General features: G+C 38.7%; 1 protein-coding gene and 3 non-coding genes across 6 annotated transcripts; all 4 read left to right on the top strand.

Moving 5' to 3' along the window:
* The first annotated feature begins 396 nt into the window (after window positions 1–396).
* On the top strand, window positions 397–24,456 carry acin1b (apoptotic chromatin condensation inducer 1b). 3 transcript variants are annotated; one of them, XM_067444166.1, is made up of 17 exons: window positions 397–569; window positions 1,556–1,621; window positions 2,459–2,570; window positions 3,012–3,091; window positions 3,980–5,482; window positions 5,759–5,814; window positions 12,104–12,239; window positions 14,676–14,721; window positions 15,332–15,459; window positions 15,701–15,856; window positions 16,032–16,185; window positions 17,853–17,998; window positions 18,204–18,311; window positions 18,691–18,798; window positions 18,932–19,286; window positions 19,372–19,469; window positions 22,990–24,456. In XM_067444166.1, exons 1-17 carry the CDS (start codon window positions 432–434, stop codon window positions 23,323–23,325), a joined length of 3,726 nt encoding a protein of 1,241 aa, XP_067300267.1. In that variant the 5' UTR covers window positions 397–431; the 3' UTR covers window positions 23,326–24,456. The 3 variants fall into 3 exon arrangements, with proteins under 3 accessions (XP_067300267.1, XP_067300276.1, XP_067300256.1); XM_067444175.1 differs by having other exon boundaries at window positions 398–569; window positions 4,016–5,482; window positions 5,759–5,823; XM_067444155.1 differs by having other exon boundaries at window positions 398–569; window positions 5,759–5,823.
* LOC137089025 (small nucleolar RNA U6-53/MBII-28) lies at window positions 2,691–2,792 on the top strand. The gene has a single exon (XR_010907630.1). It is a non-coding gene; the product is annotated as a small nucleolar RNA U6-53/MBII-28 (small nucleolar RNA).
* Window positions 3,766–3,870, top strand: LOC137089017 (small nucleolar RNA U6-53/MBII-28). Its single transcript, XR_010907628.1, has one exon. It is a non-coding gene; the product is annotated as a small nucleolar RNA U6-53/MBII-28 (small nucleolar RNA).
* LOC137089031 (small nucleolar RNA U6-53/MBII-28) lies at window positions 5,542–5,652 on the top strand. Its single transcript, XR_010907631.1, has one exon. It is a non-coding gene; the product is annotated as a small nucleolar RNA U6-53/MBII-28 (small nucleolar RNA).
* Window positions 24,457–24,770: the final 314 nt, after the last annotated feature.

The following is a 24,770-nucleotide window of genomic DNA, read 5'->3' as shown; positions in this document are numbered from 1 at the left end:
TGTTATTTCAATTGTTTTGATGGTTAAAAATGTTTGTTAATTATAATCATCCTTTGGTTTAGCAGCTGGTCACCCAGCGTTGTCAATTTGGGGTTTCTATCGACCTAACCAGCTGAAATCCCTCGAAAACCAGACCATCCTAACAGATAAGCAAAAAACTGAATTAAAGCTTCATGTAGCAACTTATGAAGGACACAGGGGTCACAACATTAAATGACTCCATCTTGCAATGTTAAACCGTTGTTGTATTGTAATATTCTTCTGGATGCATATTGCACATAACAGCTGAAAGCTTCGTTCATGCCCGGTCTTTGTGTATTATGCACATGTTTTTATATTTGCCTGGCTGTGTCTTCCGGAGATCAGCGAGCGGTGACGCGCAAGTGCGCTCGTGCACGGCCCCAGAAGTTCGAGCGCTCGGGTGAAGCAAAATGGCGGAATGCGAGGATGTTACGTTAGACGGCAAACCGCTTCAGTCGCTTCGTGTGGCGGATTTAAAGGCCGCCCTGGAGCAAAGGGGACTCGCCAAAAGTGGACAGAAAAATGCACTTATTAAAAGGCTGAAAGGGGTGAGTTTGGTCAAAGGGCGGGCTTTAAATACCGTGCGCTTGCTGTCAAGTTGAGCTGAAGACGAGACTCGACAGGCAGGCCAAGTATCGGTGCTTAGTGAGCGGGAATGTTTGTCGAGTGCATATGGAGTTTGGGTCGTTTACCGCTTTGCATGGCGTTTGTTTTAAATAATTTTGCAGTTATAGCGCGTAATTTAAATTATACAGTAATACGCATGTTTTCTACATAGTCTGGGTCATGACAAGCCGAGGTCTGAGTTGACATCGTGCCCGCGCGTCGTATGTTTGTAGTTGGGGCCGCGCGCTTGTCAGTCTCATGTGATGGATGCGTGTGGACACTTGCACAACATTTATAAACATGGTAGAAATAGCCATTTGTTTCTAGTTACTAGGTGAAAACAAACTTGTTAAACACGCTCATCAATTCAGTTCGGGTGATTTCCATGGCTAGTTCTATGTATGTAAATCACACTCATTTGGGTTTAAATTCTGCGGGATTTCAGATGTCGGAATATTTCGCACCTCTTTCACTGAAAATCGCATTAACGTGAGAGATGTTTTCTTTCTTTCAGCCGCGAATTTACATAGACAATTAGCGTTAACGACCGGTAAACTGTCAGATTAACGGAGTCATCTGCTAAGTATGTGCTAATGTAGTGAATAATTTGAAAGGCTTATGCCACCCCCACTTCTGATATAAACACTTCATTCGGCGACACTAGTAAACTCATTTGTGTCCAGTCGCAATCGATCATGTGCAGGTCGGGTAAGTGAGATATTTATGGGACCTTTCGGACTTTTTCTTTATATGAGCACTGCATTAAATAGGTTTGTATCTCATACAGCACGGGTGGTCAGATTTAAGAACCTAAACAGCGTTTGCAATATAAAAACAGTTCGTTTGTTTATTGGATGTGGTGTGCCTGGATTTTTTTTTATAACGTTAACTGTTTTCTAAATGTGCATATTCTGCTGTGTTTATTAAGGCTCTTATGTTGGAGAATCTCCAACGAACATCAACCCATCAAATTGGTCTTCAGCCCAACTCTCAGGTAAGATATTTTTACTTTTTTTGTTTTCATTTGTATTATTGGTCGGTTTAGGTCTAAATTATCAGCATGCACAAATATTTGTTAAAAGCAATATACTACATACCACTTCTCTGATAGTTCGTACTTTTTTAATTAGTTTTGTTTACATTTGTCTTTTTATAGTAAACTATTTAATGATTTTTATAAAGTAAATGTTAATACATTTTATACTGTTATGAGTACATGTTCAGAGGAGGGAGAGTGAATATATTGGTAAAAGGATGTTGAGGTTAGAGCTGCCAGGCAGGAGGAGGTTTATGGATGTAGTGAAGGAAGACATGAAGGTAGTCGGTCTAAGAGAAGAGGATACAGACGATAGGACTAGATGGAGGCAGATGATTTGCCGTGGCGACGCCTGAAGGGAACAGCCGAAAGAAAAAGAAGATACTATTATTAATATAATATAATTAAATAATATAATCGAGGAACATTTACAGGTTTAAATCAAGCAATATATATATATATATATATATATATATATATATATATATATATATATATATATATATATATATACATATTTCACTATATATATCATACTTTATGTAAAATAAAAGCCAGATGCATTAAAAAAACTGCCACTTTAAAATGTATGTTGAGTAATAAAAAAAATTATTTGTGTAATTAGTGAAACTGCCAACAGAGCATCAGATAAATGATTTTACCCACATTAATATGTCATGTATTAAATTTGTATTACATGCTTACTAGAACTAGAAGTTTGTTGTGCTTATTGGCTCCAGCAGTTGTAAATGAGATGAACTTGATTGAAATGAGCTTTCTCTGTATGCATTTCAGATTGGAGAGGAGATGAGTCAGAACAGCTTTATAAAGCAGTACCTGGCAAAACAGCAGGAGCTCCTCCGACAAAGACTGGAGAGAGAAGCCCGGGAGGCCACTGAGGCAGATGGTAAGCAGACCCACAAGTACATATACACACAGGTTATAACACTGACTTGACTGTACCATCTGTGTGGGCATTTTCAACATAGTGACATAATGTTTAAAGCCTCATACGCTCATTTAGTGCTTCCAGTGATGAGCCTGCCATGCTAATACTGATGCACCAGTGTTTGTCTGGGTGTACGTGAGTTAACTTGACTTCTCACACTTGCAGTGTGCTCTGAGGAAATACTAGGTGGTTTTCAGTGCCATTAAACAGTCATACTCTTTGTTTGCTTATATTACATTTCTTCACCTGTGCATTGTTGCTATGCACTTCATAGAGACTTTCATAGGGACTTTCACGAGAGCTTATACTCTCATTTTTATTTTCACACTCTGATTGTAACATACATATTTTCTCCTTTTAAATGCTAAATTCACAACCTTTGCAATATGCTGCTTTCAGAGAGACGGAGTCCTGCTGGCCCTGAGGACGATGACCACATGTTGTCGACCAAGGGTGGCACTTCATTTCTGCCAGAGAAGGTAAAGAACATATTTTTTTGAGCAAAACTGCCTTAAATGTTTGCACAAAGTAAACTTTTATGTGGTGTAGTAAATTTGAGCCTGCTATCAGATTTATTTGATCAGCAAAGACACAAAATATTTTTTTTGTCATAATTTACCAGGGCCAAATACTGGCTCAGATTTTTATATTTTTTGATTCGTAAGCTATTGATTCAATTCTGGTTATATCTGGAGTATTTTAGTTACAGTGTCAAAAGGCATGTTTGAATTAAATCATTATTTTACTGCTATAGTGCAATTCATGCTTTTTTTTTTACTAACTCATCTTTCATTATCACTTTATTCAATTTATACACAACCGTTTTGTGTATGCTTAAGAAGTGAATACTTTTTGTAGTTTTATTCAGCAAGTATGCATCAAATTGATAAAATGTTGAAATGTAGAAATTATTTCTATTGTAAATAAATGCTGGGCTCTTTAAACATCCTATTCAGCAAAGAATCCTGAAAAATATGCATCATGTTGTAAATGCATTTTGACCATCACAGTAATACATTTAATTTTAATATAAAAATAAAATGGAAAACTGTTATTTTAATTTGTACTAGTATTACTGTGAACACCAATATGTGGCATTGTATTTTTTTGTCAAATAAATGAGTATATTATAAATAATATACTCATGTTGTGATTCCAATGATGAGCCTGCCATGCTAATACTGATACACCAGAGTTTGACTCTGGGTGTAAGTGAGTTCAGCTGAACTTCTCACACTTGCAGTGTGCTCTGAGGAAATAGTAGGCAGATTTAATTTACTGCCAAGCGAACATTCTGTTTTTTAGATTACATTATTATTATTGCATAAATAATTCCAATTTGTGCTTTCATTTAAAATGTTTTCCAGCATCACATCGTACACTCTCATCTGTCTGTAAACCAGGGAGGCGGAGGAGGGTTGCCGCAGGACCCTGGGTTAATGGGATCACACAGGTTGGATACAGGTCCTGTTCCTATGTCTCAAGAATCACCTGACACTAAAGCTGGGAGGATCTGGCATCCTTCGTTCCTCCCCGGCCATGAGGAGGTTGCAACACCTTCCCCTCCACGAGCAGTTGCCTCCTTGTCTGTGCGCGTGGTTGGGCAACCAGAGCGTCAAGGCCTACCATTCATGATGCCCCGTTCCCAAGAGAGAGAGGGAACGGCGCCGGTTGAAGCGGGTCCTGCCCATTCAGTGTTGCAGCTCAGCCGTTCTGCAGCCGCTGCAGCTTGTTCACAAGTTGATAGCAATGATGACGACGAGGATGACGATGATGACAACAGTGATGACGATGATGAATGGGGACCTTCTTCACATGGGAAAAAGGATGTCCGGGCTCCTCCAGTACATGTTCCACCAACTGCAGTCCCCCAACGATCCCGTCGAAAGCTTCAGCCCCCACAACACATCCCTCCGCAGCCTCAACCAGTCCACCAGCCACCTCTGCAGCTCCGTCAACCTACTCCTCCCCCATCACCACCTCCAGAGCTCTCTTTCCCTCTGCCTGATACTCCCAAACAGAGCCCACATGACCAAGATGAGCCAGCCGGCATGGCAGAAGATGCTGCTCCCGGGGCAGGCATGGTTTCTCCTCCATCCCTCAAAAGACAGGAGTCCAGCTCCAGTTCTAGATCCAGCAGCCCAGAACCTCCATCCACACGGAGACCTGGTCCCCTTAGCCTGCTGGTCCAAAAAATGGAGTCAGAGGGTGTGTTTAATGCACAGAAGGCAGGGATGGAGGGAGAAGGAGAGATGGAAGTTGAAGAGCAGGATGATAGTGAACCTGCAGTGCAAAACTCAGCTCAGACGCTTCACGTGTCAGAGGTGTCCGTGTCAGTACCCACAATGGCCCCTGCTCAACAAGATTCTGAATTGGAGAAAGAGAGAGTTGAGGAGAAAGAAAATGAGAAAGTAGATGAGACCTCTGCACCGTTCCCATCCAGGAGAAAACAAATTTTCTCAGAGGTCCCACCACCCGAGTCACTAAATTCACCCTCCAAACCTAAGCAGGTGTCAGTCCTCACCTCAGGGCTGAAGTGCTCTGAAGATGTTGTTATGGAGACAGAGGCCTCTACAGCAAAGGCTGAATCAAAACACAAGGAGGACAAAGAAGTAAAGGTTCTGGAGAAAGAGGCACCTGAGCAGTCACCTAAACCAGCAGAAGAAAGTAAAAATGGCCTAAAATCGCCACATGCTACTAAAGAAAAAATAGATAAAACAAGAGAAAGTTCACTGAGAGAAAAATCTCCTGTACGGCGTTCATCAGCATCAAGTCAGTCATCATCATCATCTGACACAGATTCAGAATCATCCACGCGTTCTTCAAGCTCTCCTTCACAGGAAAAATCCAGCCCACCCAGCCAAAAGAAGGTGAGTACTTGGCCAATTCACACATCAGACCTATGGATGTTAATTCTGCCTTTGGTGTGTTCTGATGATGAACCTGCCATGCTAATACTGATGCACCAGTCTGACTGAGTCTCTCTGGGTGTACATGAGTTCAGCTCAACTTCTCACACTCGTAGTGTGATCTGAGGACAAACACAAGGGAGATTTGTTCAAACAAACAATAAATAAGTAAATGTTGGAATAAATTAACTGTAAATAATTATCTTTGACGAAATTGTCTTTCTTTACTCAAACTAGAAGGAGAAGGAGAACAGAAGAGCAGATGTTGAAGAAAAGAAGGCTCAGTCTTCCAGGTCAGCAAGGTATTTCATAGATACACTACATTGCATTATACAGGTAAAAAAACAATGCAAACATTTATATTTATTAAGGAGCTTTAAACTACAATAAAATAAACCATTACAATGCATTCTTACACAGTATAATTTATTTTTTAGTCTTTTTGTTCATGTTGTATCTCTTTGTTGAAGTACTTACAGAATGTAATTTTAAATGACTCCATGCTTCCCATGATCATGCAAAACCAGCTAAATGCTTTATAAAGAATGTTTTTATAGGTATGCTCTACATATTTAATCTCTATGTAATGTTTTTGTTATTTTATTGTATTGCTCACATAACTGGAATTTCAAGTTTTTCTTACTGCCTTTCACATATCATTGAATTTCAAAATCATTGTCTCCACTTTGCCATCTTTGGAATCAGATAAATTTGTCTCAATTGCATGACCACCCAGCATGTGTGAGCTCAGAAATGCATGAGCTCAAACTCTGCCGTCTGTTGTCATGCATAGTTTAGTGAGAATACCCATTTGCTCTCCTTCAGTTCTTTCCCAACAGGACATCAAACAGATGGGAGTCCATCTTGGGTCTTTTTTTTCTTCTTAATGACAGGTAGTGGAATTAAAGAGTTCATTCACCAAAAAATATTTCATCAATTACTCACCATCGTTCCAAATCCGTAAGACTTTTGGTTACTTTTGAAACACAAATAAAGATATTTTAAATTAAATCTGAGTGAATTCTGTTCCTCCATTGACAGTCTACACAACTACCACATTATCACTTCAAAATGTTTATAAAGAGATCATAAAACTATCATTAGAATTGAGCGGTCCAAATTTCCTGAGAGATTTGACCGCTTTATATAATGAACCAAATTAATTTAGGCTTTTATTCAAATATAAACATTAATCAGCAAATATGAACAGAAGTTCAACCGAACCTGCTTAACAGGTAAGAACAAATCTTATTGAATTTTAAAAATGCTGTGTAACATAAGAGAATAAACCTCATTGGTTTTTCACATCTCAGCCTCTGTTTATGATATCTGATGTGCATTGTTGAATATTTATATGTGAATAAAAGCCTAAATTAAATCTGTTCATCATAAAAAGTGATTGTCTCTTCAGAAATGTTTTAATAAACCACTCCATCATATGGATCAGTTTTACAAACTTTGTTGTGCAACGCAATGCAACTCTTTGTCAAAGTGGCATTGTGTGTCAATGGAGGGACAGAAATCATTCTGATTTCATTAAAAATATCTTCTTAAAGGTTTGGGATGGAATGAAGATAGATTTTTCATTTTTAGCTGAACAACCCTTTTAATGCTATGCTATATTGGGTAATGCGTTGGGTCATTTTAATGATGCAGTAAGGAGAGCTGAGATTTTAAGTAAATATTCACGTATGGTTATTGTTGTGCACACGTTTGTAAAAATGTCTAAAATCATAAATTCTGACAAATAATTAGAAATATAAATTAAATAAAGCCCACCACATCCTAATAAACTTCTCATTGTGTATATATACTAGAAACATTTTATGGTCCTGTGGGTTGTATTACAAGAGTTCTACAGTGACGAAAGAAAGTTTGATTTAAAGTACTATAAATACATTTTAAAAAACCCTGATAAAAAACAAATAGGTGCAAATCAACAGTGTATTGTGCTTTAAGCCAAATGATCTGAGAGTGAAAGAGTATGTGAAATTTTGCTGTCACTATCTGGTGTAACCTCCTTTTTAGCAGCAGAATGGCAACCACACGTTTCCAGTGTGGATCAGTCCTGCAGTTCCTCAGTGTGGAGGAAATTTGTCCAGTTCTTCCATTTAACACTGCTTAACTCTTTGATGTTGTTGGACAAATTTGCATTATTTACTTAAATATCTTCCTAATTTATCTCAGTTATAAAAGTTATAAATATTTGTACCCAATATGCTTGCCCCAACAACCTATAGAAGTAGTTTTGCATCTTTTTCTAGCCAAGCAGGCATCAACCTTTTTATATACTCTTGGATCATTTTGGTTAAAATAAAGCAGAAAGTGCTCAACTTCATGTATTATTAGTTTAACTGAATTCTCTTTATAGATGAAAAATCTGATAACAACTAATTTAAAATTTATGCAAACTTCATAAATCTTAAAATGGATAAAAATCTCTAATTTTTCTCCCACTCATGTGGTTAAAACCTGTATGATTTTCATTCTTCTGTGGAACATTAAAGAAGAAATAGCTATGTATTTTTGTCTTGTATGTATTGACAGTATGTATCCATTGTCTGATGGGCTGGTTGCCAGCATTCCTCGAAATGTCATCTTTTCAGCTCTGCAGAAGAAAGCAAGTCAGGTTTTGAACCACATGGTTGACAGATTTTTTTAGTGTGTATGTGTACAAACTATCCCTTTAAGGGTTCTCAACATATTTGTTTATGACGTTCATTGGTTATAAACGTACTATACAGTCTTATCCAAAGAAATGAATTTTAAAGCTCTTTCATGCAATAGGTAATTTGACACTTTCTATATGAAATGATAGAGTGATTGTATTTTTTAATCAGGCGTTCTATGTGACAGCCTATCAACCGGCGTGGCCTTGGAGGAGGGGTCCTGCTTGTACTTCTCACACTTCCCCCAGCGCTGCTCAATATGGCTGCTCTGTGAGCGCCGCCGTGACTATACCGACGCATTGCACAAGAGAGGGAAAAAAACGCAGCTTTGCAGCGCGTCCGCTTCTCGCATTTCTACCTACGCATCCGTGACCGGCAGAACCGGTATTGAATCGGTCGTCGCGGTTCCGATTACAGCCTGACATTATGCTGTCGGACGGCAACAAAAACGGGTAAGGGTTGAGACGAGAGAGGGAGAGGTGGTTTCTAGAAATACCCTACGGCGCTAGGTTGGCAAATCGTTGAGGTGATAGACATTTATATTATGTGTAATATAAATGATCGAGCGATTGAATTTGTGTGGTGGTATCGGTACTATCTATATTTAATTTTGAAACGAAACATCGTTTTTATCGTAGGTGCTGTCTCGAAATCGCAGAGGGCTTGGCTGTGTTTTAAAACCAAGTGAGCTGCCTACCTAGACAGCATTTTTGACGTCATAATGATCGAATTGAATTGGATGCTTCATATGATGCCCAGAATGCTTACGTTACATGGGTATCTCATTGGGGTTTTAAACGAAGGCGTTTTCCATAAGATGTTGGGGGAAGGGGTTCTTGTTCAGGCACTTGGATTCTTTAAGGATGTGAGCAATTCTCTGGCATTTTTAATCACGAGAGATGCATGTAGTGTTTAATTAATAATGAAGATACCCGTATCCACGATGTCCTGTATGAAAAGGATTGCAGCATCTCATGTTAAGAATAAAACAATGTTAGCTCAGCTTGCATTTCACTGAAGTCCAGTTAACAGCATATTTATTTATGTAATTAGGTATAGTTTAAGTGTTACTCGGTACTTGATAGTGTGGTAAGGAAACCCAAAGAATGATCCTGAGATAAAGTTAAGTGATCCAACTATCATCACATAGATCTGTGTATTGTTTTAACTGTTTAGTTTGAAGCAAATTAAACCCTAAGCATTGTGTTCATGTGCTAGGTATTGAAAGTCCTCAGAAGGTGAAGGGGATGCACCCTAGTGAGCAGTGACATCAGTGATGGAAAATCACATTATTTTGTTTCAAAATGTGTTTTGAGCTTTAGAAATCAAACTCCAAAATGTCAATTTGTATATGAATATTACATAAGTTAGTCTGAATAGATTATAACTTGTTAACTGTTACTAAGTTTCTTACTGCACAGAAAATGAACTCTGGGGCCACTGTAGCTCCGTTTGAGGCAGTCTTTCAGGTTTTCCTCTTGGTGCTTGCCAGCTTTGCATTCATGTGTAAATGCTAAGTATTCTAAGCGCTTAGCTTTTTTGTCTACGGGGGATCTAGCTACCCGTCCCCCTTCCCCTCAGCATGTGTTGACTGCTTTAATACAAAGGAAAAGGCTTGTGCTCAGAGAACCCAGAGGCAGGTTTCCCCTCCTCAGAGCAAATGGCATCAGGGCTGTCTCTGGAGACCACGGTGCCAAGGTTTGCTGCACAGGTGTGTGTTTATGTGTGAGAGAGGCGGCTTGGGTATCTATAGAACAATGACTGCGATTGAATCCCCTGTAGGTATGGGAATGTCAGGAGCCGGTTAATCTGTTCCCCTGGCAGTACTTTCTTTGCCATGGTTTAAATTTGTTATATCAAAGTGTTGCATACAAGATCTAGACAATTCTGAACACGGTTGTATTTTGTGTAAAGGGTTTAATTTTTTGTCAGAGCTGATGGCTGCTAATGAGTGACATTAAAAGTACACTACTGTTCAAAAGTTTGAGGCCGGTAAGATTTTAAAATGCTATTGAGACACCAAGGCTAATATGCACATATTCTTATTATTATTAATAGCCCTATTCGGAGGGGGTTCGTTTTACAAGGGTTAATGGAGTAATGTAATTTTACCACACGATGTCCGTAATATTATGTTTGCACAGGATAATAAATCTCAGTAGAACTAGCAGAAGTGGGAGGGGTAACCACTGGTGCCTCTGTGTTTGTGTGTATTAAAGTTGTTGTTGTTTTTTATATCAAGTGCACAAACAAACAATCTAAGGTCCGGTCGAACAATTTATTAATTGGATTCTGTTGGTAATTAGGCACTAACCTAAACAAAAAAACAAAAACAATGCCATGCCTCTTACAAGTGCTTTTGACTTTTTTTCTTTTTTTTATCTGAATGGTAAGCAGAAATCAATCACCTCTATATTTGGAAAAATCTGGGAAAACTACTGTACATGTTTGCAGCAGGTCTGTTTACATGGGATAAGCATTATCTGAGGTAAATTTTTCCGGACCATTTTACAGAAGATAAGTCAGCATAATCTTTACTGACATTGTCTGTAATAATTACTGAGCTGGCACATTCAGAAGGAACTAAAATTGCTTTTTTTATTTTTTATTGCTTTGCAATATAGACATAAGTTTGGTCTCATTTTAAGAGAGTCAGCAGAGTATTGCTCAAGTTAAATCATATTGTACTAGATATATATATATATATATATACAGTTTTTTTTAAAGTTACAAAATAATTTGTACTCTAAAATTACTATCAAATCAAAGACATGTGTCTAATCAATTTTGTGTTTCAAATTTGAAGTTGATAAAACAAAAATTGATGTTCCCATGAGATTTTGTTTAGGCATTGTACCACAAATAGACACCGGGTGTTGTTGAAATTCCATATATATTTTTTAAATGCAGTTTCCTGTGTCAAATGTATATATTTTTCTCCAGATATCACAAAACAGTTTGCAGATATAGAACTGTGAGACTCTTCCGACATTTTGTCAAGATTAGAAAAGGTTTTTTTTATAAAGTAGTTAAATAAATATGAAGCATGACGACGCCACTTGGGGAGGATCCCGCTAGACTAATTTAGAGCACCGTTTTCATGGTAAAGCAAGGTCCAATTTCAAAATGAATCTTGAGTTTGTAAGCTTTCGAATTATGTATAGTTTGTCAACATTAGATCGGAACAACTATAGGATGTAATTGTTATAAACATGCAATGGTAAATGGGCCCACTGGTGGGCCAGGGACAATTAACAGGTTAATATTTATGTGGAAACTGATGAACCGTAATGACTTTGATAAAGTCATGGGTAAATGCACACTTGTTTGGTGGAAAGTTCATCGGCCACAAAACAGCATATCTGTAACCTCAAGCAGCTTATTTTTATTAGAACTAAAAAAAAAGGGGAGTGGACTGTGTATGCTTAGCATTACTGTTTCAATGCATCAATTACATGGATATAAATGTACTGATGATATGACTGTTTTGTATTGCATACTAGTGGTATCATGAATCTTTTTCCCTCAGACTTACCGCTGCACTTGTTACATCAAGTATACTTACATTTATATTCCCTTTAATTTATCTATTTGCAGTTTCTTTCCTTTCTAGCTTTACAACAATTCGTTAGTGCAGAGAACTCATAATTGGTACCAATTTCATTTGTGTATTTTTGTATACTGGCCTTGGCAATATGGAAATGTTGTATTGTTTTTCCCTCGTAATTTTTGCAAGTTTTCTGACTGGTTGTAAGATATCTTGTTTATGTATGTGTGTGATGCTGGCAGTGAGAGTCAATCAGCTAGGCAGTTATTTATAGGTGGTGTGACCCAGATCAAGCAGCCTCAGCCACCTTACCCCTTACTCTCTTTCTGTCTCTCTTTTTCTCTTGTTCACTGACTGTTTCTCTAGGGAGGTAAAGCAGGAGGCTCTCTCTGAGCCTGCAGGCCAAGTTGCTATGGAGCTGGAGGGCCGCGTGCATTCAGAGAGTGCTATTCAACCATCTGACCACCAGGGGGCAGAATCAAGCGACTCCCATCCCGAGGAGGTAAGAAGGCCCACAGAACAAAGACCCAGAGGAAACTATAACCCTGAAATATGACGAAAGGGATAACAGAAGTTTGTGAGGCAGTTGTAGCTGAACCTTTTGGAGCCAATGTGATCTCAAATTGTCATCTTTCTTCAGATTCAGTTCAGGATTGACTACTGTTACCATTTGTACAGCAGCTGTAGCAATGTGTGGGGGATGTGGATGGCTAATAATGTGCGAAATTAGAAACAGTTGAGGTCATTGCGTGTTTAAGGGGATGAATCAGTGCTAAATTTAAATATGCAGCTTATTTTTTTATTAAATGTAAATCTTTTGCAGCTTAAAACATGTTGAGATGGGTTAGAGTGGTCAACTAGTTGTCAGTCGGCGTCGACCAGCTTGTTGATTTACAGTCAACTATTTTTTTTTTTACTTATCTTAACATCATAATTTTTTGCAGTGGTGCTTTAGAGAGGTTTAGATATGCTTTTTGCAAGCTCTGTCTGATAACCCTCTTTTGAAAGGTTGCATCACTAAATTAACTTAAACAATGCCTTTTTTATATGTTGTGGCATAAGTGTCTATATTAGTGCACAGTGTGTATTTGAGTTGTAGCGAGCAAATGATAGACCCTGGCGACATGTAGTTAGAGATGTAGGCTCTCTCTGTCTTCTCTCTTCCCTATTTTCCTGCTATTTCTTTCTCTGCCACTCTGTCTTTTGTTCTTTTTCCCTTTCTCTTTTTGTCTCTGGATCTGGTAGTATGACTGTTTTGTGGTTTAAAATCCCATTGATTGCTTTGTTGTGAAGGTGCCCTCCCCTCTTCCATTGCTCATACTGGTACCTGCATACTGCCACCACCTCTTCTCCTCTACCACCTCCATCACCTGCCCCGCTATGCCCAAGCGTCTCGGCTGTACCTGAGCTAGGCCCCCAGAGTCGCCACTGCACACTTAGCCTGATGGAACCTGCCGGATCAATGGCCACTGACTCAACATGCAAAGCTGATGTGGCCTCCTGATGGAACTGCTTAAGAAAAGCCATAATCGCTGGTGAGATGGGGAGGCGTCAGTCATATTTGTGGAAAAGAATGAAGGCTGCTCACCAACAAAGACATTTTTCAAAGTGTGTATGCTAACCAAACACAAACATCAGATGGACTTCTGTCAGCAAGATGGAAACTCTCTTGACGCCTCCTTCCGTTTTTGCCCACACTTCAGGGCTTGAATGAACTGATATCTGCATAGACTCATTGCACAGACTCATTACACAAACAGCTGCTGTTTCTCACATGCTTATGGACTGATCTCAGAGAGTCAAGCAGTCTGAGATAATGAAATGAAGTTTATGGGCTTACCACTGGATTTACTACCAACTCTTTTTCCTGTCGCTTTTGGGTCTCATCAGTTTGTCAACAGCCATGCAGCACTTAAAAAAAAAGGATTAACCAATGAAACTGGACTTGCTGGGATATTTCAGAGAACTTTATGCCAGTCTGATAAAAACATTCTTCCTAGAAAATCCTCATATGAACTTGTGGACAGCATGATACCCTTTGCAAAATGCTGAAAAAGGAAACCATATTTACCAATGTGTCACAGTTGTTTTTGAGACACACAAGTGTACAAAGGACTTTCAGTTTATGCCGATGATAAAATGCTGAGACAGATTGTTACCAGAATTTTGGCTTGTCAAACATCATGATTCTCATTGGTGTGTAATGAGGATGCTATCATCACAGCCAGTGAGGACGCCGGGAGTTTTTTGCCAGATTTCCGTTGCTTCCTGAACACTCAACAAAAAATTCAATGACTTTTAAAGACCATTTGAATCACAATTTCCACCACAAGAGCAAAAAACAGTCATTGAAATAAAAAGTGCAGTTCCTGTCAGCCGGCCAATCAGCACACTCAATTGTGATCGTATCTCGCCCTCACTCCTCAGCCTCCTCTGATTGGACCTTTGTTGCCTAGATACAGTGCACACTGCTGTGCGGTTGGGCCATAGTCAAGCCAGAGAGGAATCAGGTGTCAATGGTACCAGGAAAACCCTTTTTCCCAAGATGTATTTGTTTATAAATAACTTAAAATGGAAAGAAGGTTTATTGCTTTGTTAACGATGAGGTTATAGAGGGTGTTAGTAATCCTGTATTTTACAGCCCATATGGGAAAGAAGGGAAATTTAATCAAGCATGTGTTAGCTGAAGTTATGTTAAAGTAAAAACTAAAGCTATAGCAATTTAAGGGACTTTAAAATCCAGAAACAGTTTATTATAATGGTGGGATTCTCAAAGCAACTGTACATTATTGGTGTAACTGATAGCTGTGCATCTGTTCTTCCCCCTCTCCTTTCTTTCATTCCCCTCCTTTTCCCAATGTCTCTCTTGTCTGTTGTCTGTCTCTTCCTCCACACATCCACTGGGATCTTGTTTCTCCTCCTTTCTGTTTCATTTCAGAGCTCCACTGCAAAATCGTTTGCTGCCCGAAAGATCTCCCTAAGCAGTAAGTGTCTTAAAAAATAATCTCTTATCCCTTGGTTGCTGCAGCCCGTTCTGTGTTTTCTCCAAAGAAAAGTAACTGCACTGCCTGTGGAAACTTGCTGATCTTGAACCTTAACCAGTAACAGGGGTTGAGATACTGTCCTCAACAAGCACAGTTTTCAAAACAACTCCGGCTAGACGAGTGCACCAAAATGCATCTATCACATCATGTAGCTTCCACTGTTCTTTACAACATCGTGATTCGCATACTGTTGAAATAAACCCTGTTCCATTTGTTGTGCAGCAAAGTTCTTTTTATCTGAGATGCATTTCCATGTTCAAATAACTGAATTGATTGCCAAATTGCCATAATTACATTGGTAAATGTTCATTTAACTTCTGTTTATTAAATTTAAAACCTGCTATAACATGGTTAAAGAAACTAAAGTTTAGCTAATTTGTAAGTCAATTTGGATAAAAGCGCTTGCAAAATGAATAAATGTAAATAAGTACTATTCCAGTGAATAAATGATTACATAGTCAATTAGGAATTATATGCTTCGCTGTGCTTCTTAACCAGTCATTTATGGCTGGATCTTGTACAGTTTTGTGATTAATTTTCTTGGCACTAGGTAAAACAGAGATTGCATCATCTGAGTCAGAGCCTGTGGGCGGAGCCAGCAGGAAGAGAAGGTGGGGGTCTAGTACAGCAGTCACTGCCAAAAAGCCATCAATCAGTATCACTACTGAATCGCTCAAGGTAACTCATCCAAGACCACTCCCACATTACCTCAGCAGATACGTGATGAATCACTACCTGATTTTGACAGTCTTGCTGCTTAAATAAATTCAATGTTATAGGGTCAATGTTGAGTTATTTCAAGCTTAAATATATAGACGTATAGTTTGGACAGAATTTAATTGAATCGTTTTTTAATAGTACTGCATAAATGTATTTTATATTTTAAAATAATTTTTATGTGGAAATTGTCATTTTACAGACACTGATTCCAGACATCAAGCCTCTACAGGAGGCAGTGGTCGAACTACACCCAGATGAGGGGCGTCTCTCTGTGGATGAGGACTCATCCGGGCCTCGTGAGCGAGAGGAGCCAGAGGAAGATCAGGGCCTCAAGATCAGACGCACAGTGACACAGGTGAGTACAGGCTTGTGACAAGTAGCTGACAAAACTCGTATTAGTACTATTAGTGACAACTAATGTTGAAAAAGTTAAGTGACATTGATTTAGGAGTGGATCTTTTCATAGGAAAGCATTTTGTCATCGTCCCTGCCTTTCAGTGAATTTTTTTTTTTTTTTAAATTTGGTTTAGATTGTTCCATCTGATGGACATGCGAATGGGCAGAAAGAAATGGAGGATTATGATGAAGAGCCGAAATGGACCGGAGGAGAGAAGGAAATGCATAGGACACAGGAGAGCTCCCCTGATGCTAGCATAGAAACACACGAGGGTGATTCCAAGAAAGGTAATTCCTTGATTTACTAGTTTTATTCCCACTTGGCATACTTTAAGAAATTCCCTATTTTTAAACAAGCAAGATTATACAGGTCCTTCTCAAAAAATTAGCATGTGATAAAAGTTCAATATTTTCCATAATGTAATGATAAAAATTAAACTTTCTTTTATTTTAGATTCATTGCACACCAACTGAAATATTTCAGGTCTTTTATTACTGATGATTTTGGCATACAGCTTATGAAAACCCAAAATTCCCATCTCAAAAAATTTGCATATTTCATCCGACCAATAAAAGAAAAGTGTTTTTATTACAAAAAAAAGTCAACCTTCAAATAATTATGTTCAGTTATGCACTCAATACTTGGTCGGGAATCATTTTGCAAAAATGACTGCTTCAGTGCGGCGTGGCATGGAGGCGATCAGCCTGTGGCGCTGCTGAGGTGTTATGGAGGCCCAGGATGCTTCGATAGCGGCCTTAAGCTCATCCAGAGTGTTGGGTCTTGCGTCTCTCAACTTTCTCTTCACAATATCCCACAGATTCTCTATGGGGTTCAGGTCAGGAGTGTTGGCAGGCCAATTGAGCACAGTAAAACCATGGTCAGTAAACCATTTACCAGTGGTTTTGGCACTGCTGCCAGGTCGTGCTGAAAAATGAAATCTTCATCTCCATGAAGCTTTTCAGCAGATGGAAGCATGAAGTGCTCCAAAACCTCCTGATAGCTAGCTGCATTGACCCTGCCCTTGATAAAACACAGTGGACCAACACCAGCAGCTGACATGGCACCCCAGACCATCACTGACTGTGGGTACTTGACACTGGACTTCAGGCATTTTGGCATTTCCTTCTCCCAGTCTTCCTCCAGACTCTGGCACCTTGATTTCCGAATCACATGCAAAATTTGCTTTTATCTGAAAAAAGTACTTTGGACCACTGAGCAACAGTCCAGTGCTGCTTCTCTGTAGCCCAAAAGTGGCTTGACCTGGGGAATGCGGCACCTGTAGCCCATTTCCTGCACACGCCTGTGCACGGTGGCTCTGGATGTTTCTACTCCAGACTCAGTCCACTGCTTCCGCAGGTCCCCCAAGGTCTGGAATCGGTCCGTCTCCACAATCTTCCTCAGGGTCCGGTCACCTCTTCTCGTTGTGCAGCATTTGTTGCCACACTTTTTCCTTCCCACACACTTCCCACTGAGGTGCCTTGATACAGCACTCTGGGAACAGCCTATTCATTCAGAAATGTTTTTCTGTGTCTTACCCTCTCGCTTGAGGGTGTCAATGATGGCCTTCTGGACAGGGTCTGGTTGGCAGTCTGACCCATGATTGCGGTTTTGAGTAATGAACCAGACTGGGAGTTTTTAAAAGCCTCAGGAATCTTTTGCAGGTGTTTAGAGTTAATTAGTTGATTCAGATGATTAGGTTAATAGCTCGTTTAGAGAACCTTTCCATGATATGCTAATTTTTTGAGACAGGAATTTTGGGTTTTCGTGAGCTGTATGCCAAAATCATCAGTATTAAAACAATAAAATACCTGAAATATTTCAGTTGTGCAATGAATCTAAAATATATGAAAGTTTATTTTTTATCATTACATTATGGAAAATAATTAACTTTTATCACATGCTAATTTTTTTGAGAAAGACCTGTATATATTTTTTCTTCATTTTCCTCTCTCAGTCACTCCCAATGATTCTTTGGTGCGGCGCTCCATCAGTCAGCAGAAATCAGGCGTGTCCATAACTATTGATGACCCCATAAGGACGGGTCGCCAGCTGTCTCCTCCTCGTGGAAAAACCTCCAAAATCATACACGTATGCAACCTGGTAAGCACTAGATGATGTTGCTCAGTGTCTCGCTGTAATATAGGGATGTCTAAGTTGTTAAGAGTGTACAAATAGTGCTACTGAACTGTTAAAAGCTTTTACTCTTATGAGAAACATGCATGACTTGCAGGTCAGATTTGTTTTATGGAGACGCTAAAAGTTTTGCTGATCTTTTGACCCCCTTCTCGTAACGGTTTCTCTCTAGGTGCGACCTTTTACCTTAGGGCAGCTGAAGGAGTTGTTAAATCGGACCGGTACGGTGGTGGAGGAGGGTTTCTGGATCGATAAGATCAAATCTCACTGCTATGTCACAGTAAGATTATTATTAATATACAACTTTTAAACAGTAGTGTTATTTTTTATTATTCTGTATTGTTTTGTTTTTTTATCCTTAGTATGTATATATATATATATATATATATATATATATATATATATATATATATATATATATATATATATATATATATGTGTGTGTATGTGTATATATATATATATATATATATATATATATATATATATATATATATATATGTGTGTGTATGTGTATATATATATATGTGTGTGTATATATATGTGTGTATGTATATATATATATATATATATATATATATATATATATATATATATATATATGTATATATGTATGTATGTGTTTCTTTTAAACGTCCCTCTGTCATGTTCTCTCTCAGTACTCCACTATAGAGGAAGCAGTGGCCACCAGAGAAGCACTGCATGGTGTGAAATGGCCTGGGAGTAATCCCAAAGTACTACGGGTGGATTTTTGCGAGCAGGATGAGGTCTGAACAGTTTGTCAGAATTTGCTTTACCTGCTTTTTTTTGCTTTCATCATTTTCTTGTCATCGTTTTAGTAATTCTCATGTTATTTATCAAACTTTTTATGCTTCTTTTTGTGATTTCTTCTGTCTCCAGGTGGACTTCCATAAAGGTCTTGTTTCCAGTGACCGTGTAGGTCATGACCCTCAAGCCTCAGGAACCTCAGGCCGCCCTGCCGCACATCCTCCACTCCCACCTGCAAACCATGAAAAAGAGAAGGAACGAGAAAGAGAGCGAGACGGAGGGGCTTCATCTGTGAGAGACCAGTGGGCTGAGAGAGAGAGAGCAATGGAGAGGAGAGAGAGGACTCGTGCTGAGCGGGAGTGGGACCGGGATAAGGTGAAGGATTTCGGGAAGGATGACCGAAACGAAAGAACGAGAAGGTCACGATCGCGGGACCGAAGACGAAGAGAGAGGGGCAAGAGCAAAGAGAAGAAAGCAGAAAAGAAAGGTGAGAAACTAAATCTGCTAAAAAGTTTGCTGATCTAATTTCCCCCCCCATTTTGACTTGATTTGGCATGGTCTCCATTTTCCAGATAAACCAGAAGAGCCTCCTGTAAAACTTCTTGATGACCTGTTTCACAAAACTAAAGCAGCTCCCTGTATATACTGGTTACCTCTCACAGATGAACAGGTCAGCATGACATACTCTACTCACACACCCCCCCCTCCATCTTCTATTTCCCCCAAAAATGAAAATTCAAAAATATTTGTATTCTAAAGATAAATTAAGGTATTGTGGGTTTTTAACTACATGAAGGCAAAATGTCGATTTTCATTTTTGGGTGTATAACCCTTTGCCTTGTAGTAGTATCTCAAGTTAAATTCTGGGGGAGTTGTTCTGACGTAATTTTTTTTGTTGTTTTTCGTTTAACTTCCAAACACAAATGTTGTTCTTGAAGATTGAGAGATGTTGTTGAAGATTTCTGTCCCTCCATTTAAAGTCCATTATTCCTCTCAAATTGAAAGATTTTTAAAAAAGTTATAAAGGCATTGTAAAAAATAACTGAGTGTCTAATATGAATCCTAGTCTTCTGAAGAGACAAATGATGGTTTATGATGAACAGATTTACAACGACGCACATACTGTAGTAAACACGGACATTCAGATGATTGTGTCATGCGCAAAAAAAACACGAGTGAGTAAATGCAGAATTAAAATTCTTGGATGAGTTAACATTTACAGTTTGAGAGCGGTCATTTTGACAAGCTTTCTTGGGATTAGAGCTCGGATAGGTTGCATTGATCATCTGAAGCGCACGCAGTGACGGAATGGCGCTCCTCAAAGTCAAAGCAAAAACATAATTTAAAGCGGCACTCCTTAGTGAAAGCGCAAACATCGTTTAAATCACCAGATCACAATTAGCTTTAGTAGTATTATGATTGTTCGAAGCATTTTGGATGGTTTATTCTTATATGTATCATTTTTGTTAAGAGACAAGACAGAGACGTTTTGCATATAGTGCAACATAGCGGGAGAGACAAGACAGAGACATGAGCACTGGGAGAGATGCTGCCTGTATTGGAAGCGCGAGTAATGCGTGAGGGGAAAAAGGAAAGTTTACAGTTTGTGACATTACAGCCTATAGACTAAATATATAATGCATAATGATGCAATGGGGGAAAATGTATGGGTCCTAATAATATACAAATATTATTTTAATAATAAAATATAGCTGCAAGCAGCCATTATCGGGGCCAAGCGCAAAGAAGAAGACAAGACATGCCAGCATGGCTGGAAGTCTCAAGCCAACTGCAACAATGAGCCATTAAGGACCTATTAAGTTGATTTTAGGCAAAATAGCAGTCAAATTTTAAATACAGTCAATAATAATGGTTTAATGGTTTATCACTTTCGACCAATAGGTGTCACTGTTACGAAACTGATGTGGTTTAGTCAGATTGAGATGACAATGACACATGCAAAGTTTGGTGTCAATATGTCAAAGCATTGCAGAGATACAGCCTCAAGAGTAATTTTTGCATCATGGCTCAACTCTGTTGCAGTGGTATATGAAAACTGTTTTGTCTATCAATCCGAAATCCATAACTATTTGTCAGCATGGTCTGAAGACGATACGGATCAATTTTGGTGAAAATCGGACAAACGGTCTAGGATGAGTTTGAAAAAGTAGGTTTTTAACAAATAACAAGACGGAGGACAGATAGGTTTGCAAAATATGGCACAATTGGTATCTATGTTCTCGGCATGAGCCATTGACTGTATTATGACCAGTTTCATTACAATGGGTTAATTTAATCAAAAGTTATTCGCATTTCTGTACATTTTATTACAACTTTTGACCACAAGGTGGCGCTACCCCGAAACTTTTTGAGTATCTTCAGGACATGGAGCGGAAGACACATACCGAGTTTTGTAACGATACGCTAATGCATTCGTAAATTATAGCATTAGCATTTTAAACCATAATACTGCATTGAAGTCAATGGGAATTTCATGTTTTGTTTTATTATAGCGCCACCAAGAGGCACAATCCCACCAATTTTTTTATGTGTCCTCATAGTGAGCCCATACATATGTGTGTCAAGTTTGGTGAAAATATCTCATTTTGTTTTGGAGTTATAGACATTTATATGAAAAAACACGTAAAAAAGGACTGACACCTGACTTTGATTGGATTTTACTACCCCTTACTATCAATATTTTGAGATTTGGGCATTAGCGTATAGCTATCGACCTATGTTTCCGAACTTCTGAGGCTGGTTTCGTCTCGATCGGACTAGCGGTTTCGAAGATATCAGCAAATGTTTTTTAAGCACTAAATTACAACTCTGCGCAAACCATATGCCGAAACCTGGCAAGTCTGGTATCGTTGGAGTCGGCAAGGATTCAGGAGACCAAAAAACACACTCCCATCAAAATATGTCAACCACACCCAAAGTTATAAGCGTTTGAAAAAAAAAATTCTCCACTAGGTGGCGCTGTTTCGAAACTTCTCAGGCTACTTCAGGGCATCGTGGTGATGACCCATACCAAGTTTCATAACAATCTGTTCATGTGTTCATAAAATACAGCATTTTTGCACATAATTCAAAATGGCCGACATCCAAAATGGCCGACATGGTAAAATTGGATATCAGTCGACTCGGCATGACGCCCTGAATCTAATGAGACCAATTTTATGATTTTTGGATAAACGGTTCAGAAGTTATAAGCCAAAATAGGCATTTTTCGTATCTCCGGACAGGTAGGTGGCGCTGCGCCGAAACGCTGCATGTTGCTTCAAGTCATGCTTGTGATGACATGTACCAAGGTTGGTTTGAATACGATAAAGCGTTGCGGAGATATAGCCTTTAGTGTGTTTTTGCAACCTCCACGTAAAATTTGTTTGTGCGTTTATTGAAAACGATTGGACGAATCAACTTGAATTCCATAACTTTTTGTCAACATGCTCTGAAGATGATCTGTTTCAATTTTCGTGAAAATCGGAGCAACGGCCTAGGAGGAGTTCGAAAAAGTAGGTTTTTCAGAAAATTCAAAATGGCGGGAAAATTTGCATACCGGAAAATGACATCATAGGGTGAAATCGAATCGGCTTGAGCCAAGGAATCCGATGAAAAAAGAATTTTGTTTCTAGCCCTTAGGGGTCAAAAGTTATAAGTATAAATATGAGTGAAACTTTGGACAGGTGGTGGCGCTAGAGGGATTGAGTTAGAGGCACCAAATTTGCTATAGTGACAGCTCAGACTGGCCTCTATGAGTGTGCCAAATTTCACAACTTTTTACCATACGGTTCTATGGGCTGCCAGAGACTCCTATGGCGGAAGAAGAAGAAGAAGAAGCAGAATAATAATAATAGGAACACTAACGATTTCAATAGGTGCCTCCGCACCTTCGGTGCTTGGCCCCTAAATATAAAAAAACACTTTTGTTGGCTTAAAATATCGGGATACGTATCGTATCGTGAGTTCAGTATCATGAAATGTATTTAATCGTCACACCACTAAAATTTATAATATTTAATTTATAATTTAATTATTTGCTTTTGTGGGTGATCTCATTACGTATAACATTTTATTGGTAAAAGGCCACTTTAATGGAAATGGACCACAAATTTCACAAACATTTTTGTTTAATAACAAAACAGTACTAAAACAGAGCTTTGCTAATTTAATTCTTTACTTTTTTCCAGGCGACACAGCGAGCCATGGAGCGTGCTGAGCGCAAAAAGGAGCGAGAGAAGAGGATGAAGGAACTCCAGGAGGAAGAGGAAAAAAAGAGAGAAGATTGGAGGGGGAAAGCAAAAGGCCGTGACCGAGAGGGAGGGAACACAGTAGCTGGAGCAGGTGTTGTGAGACGTTCAACTGAGGGAGAGAGGGACAGAGGCAAGGAAAGAGAGAGAGAAAGAGGCAGAGAGGCAGAAAAGAGGAGAGATGGCCAAAGAGGCCGTGGTAGCGACTCCAAATCTGCAGGGGGCAGCAGACGCTCACAGAGCCGTAGCAGCACCTCCAGAGACAGACGCCACTGAGTGTAAAAGTGTTTGAGCGAGTGGAAGAGTGTGAGAAGGATTTGTAAGATCAGAATCGTCAGCATGATGACTGCTCTAAGGACGATAAATGCTGGTCTCATTAAAAAAGATAGTCCAGACAAAAATGAAAGTTTTGTCATGTACTCACATTCTTCCAAGACTACGACTTTCCTTTGCAGAAAAGATATTTTGAAAAATGTTTTTGTCTATTCAATGAAGTCAAAAACAACTTTGAACCAACCCCATGGACTTTCATTGTATGGACAAAAACTCTTCAAAATATTCCTTATTTCTTGTTCTGTTCCACTTATAGGTTTGGAACATGATGGTCAGTAAATGACAGACTTTTCATTTTTTGAGTGGACTGTCCCTTTAACACTTCAGTCACTCAACTGTTTTATGTGGAAAATTAATATTTTTTGGTTATCCCAAAAATCTCAAATGAATCAGGACTAATAATAATGAAGGGTCTGGTAAATATTGTTTATTTTTTAAAACTAATTAGGCTTGTGTATCTGTGTGTCTGTACCAGTGTGCTTTCTAAAGCTCACTAACACCAAAGTCAAGAGACTACATGAATCATATATTCTTTCTCTCCACCCTGGAATCCTGGCTTGTATTTTTATTTATAGTTTAACTAGTGCCACTTTAGGCTTGAAGGTTGTTAAATCTGTATAATTATGGGGTTTAAAATTCTGTATCCAGATTCAATTAATATATTTCCAAATGGATGGAATAAAAAGTCCCCCATCCAGATGTTTCAGCCACTATTGGGAGTTTAACAGAGCCAGTCCTGCTGTCGACTCTGATCTGGCACAAGATCTGAGTTTATTAAAGTAACTACTGATGTCCAATGTTATGAACCACACTGTAGACTCATTTGTTTGATTCTCATCTCCACCTTCATCTGTTCTCCTTTCCCTGGTCTTATGAAGTCGCGTACTGTTCATCTCTGTGAATCAGACACGGTATAAATTTAACCTTTGTAGAGAAGATAGCAAGAGGCCTTTTAATATTATTTTAATGTTTTAGTTTTGAAGATAAATTGCAAAAGATTCTCTTTTTGGATTATTTTCTTTATGAATGTGCAGAATGTACAAAGAATAATAAAAAAAAACAAGGAAATTGTTTGGTTTTTTGTTGTGTATTGATGTTTTTCTTTATTGCTAAGAATAATTGTGGCGAATGGCTAGGAGCAGTTGGCATAAATAAATTCCGCAGCGTGAGTTTATGGTCAGCGGTGACTTTTACAGGTCCAGGTGTGGAAAAGATATTTTCTAAAAACAATGTTCAGATATTTTCATTACAATTTATTCTAGTTTTGCTCTAAAATATTGTTCCTATATAACATTGTAAATATTGTTGCCTGTATATTGTTCTTTTTTTGAGTGTTTTCACAGGTTTGAAACAATACAAACCAATGGGAAATGTCAGTCTTTTGTCAT

Source organism: Pseudorasbora parva, chromosome 1, assembly GCF_024679245.1.
Source record: "Pseudorasbora parva isolate DD20220531a chromosome 1, ASM2467924v1, whole genome shotgun sequence".
In the NCBI taxonomy this organism is placed as follows: domain Eukaryota; kingdom Metazoa; phylum Chordata; class Actinopteri; order Cypriniformes; family Gobionidae; genus Pseudorasbora; species Pseudorasbora parva.
The sequence above is the reverse complement of the archived record's forward strand: the minus strand, read 5'-3'. Positions and strand labels throughout refer to the sequence as shown.

Bases quoted from the DNA above. Each gene is read 5' to 3' on its own strand.
- acin1b (XM_067444155.1), top strand. From the start codon at position 432: ATGGCGGAATGCGAGGATGTTACGTTAGACGGCAAACCGCTTCAGTCG. The intron at 5,824-12,103 runs GTATTTCATAGA...CTGTTTCTCTAG, and splicing joins CAGTCTTCCAGGTCAGCAAG to GGAGGTAAAGCAGGAGGCTC. The intron at 19,470-22,989 runs GTCAGCATGACA...ACTTTTTTCCAG, and splicing joins TACCTCTCACAGATGAACAG to GCGACACAGCGAGCCATGGA.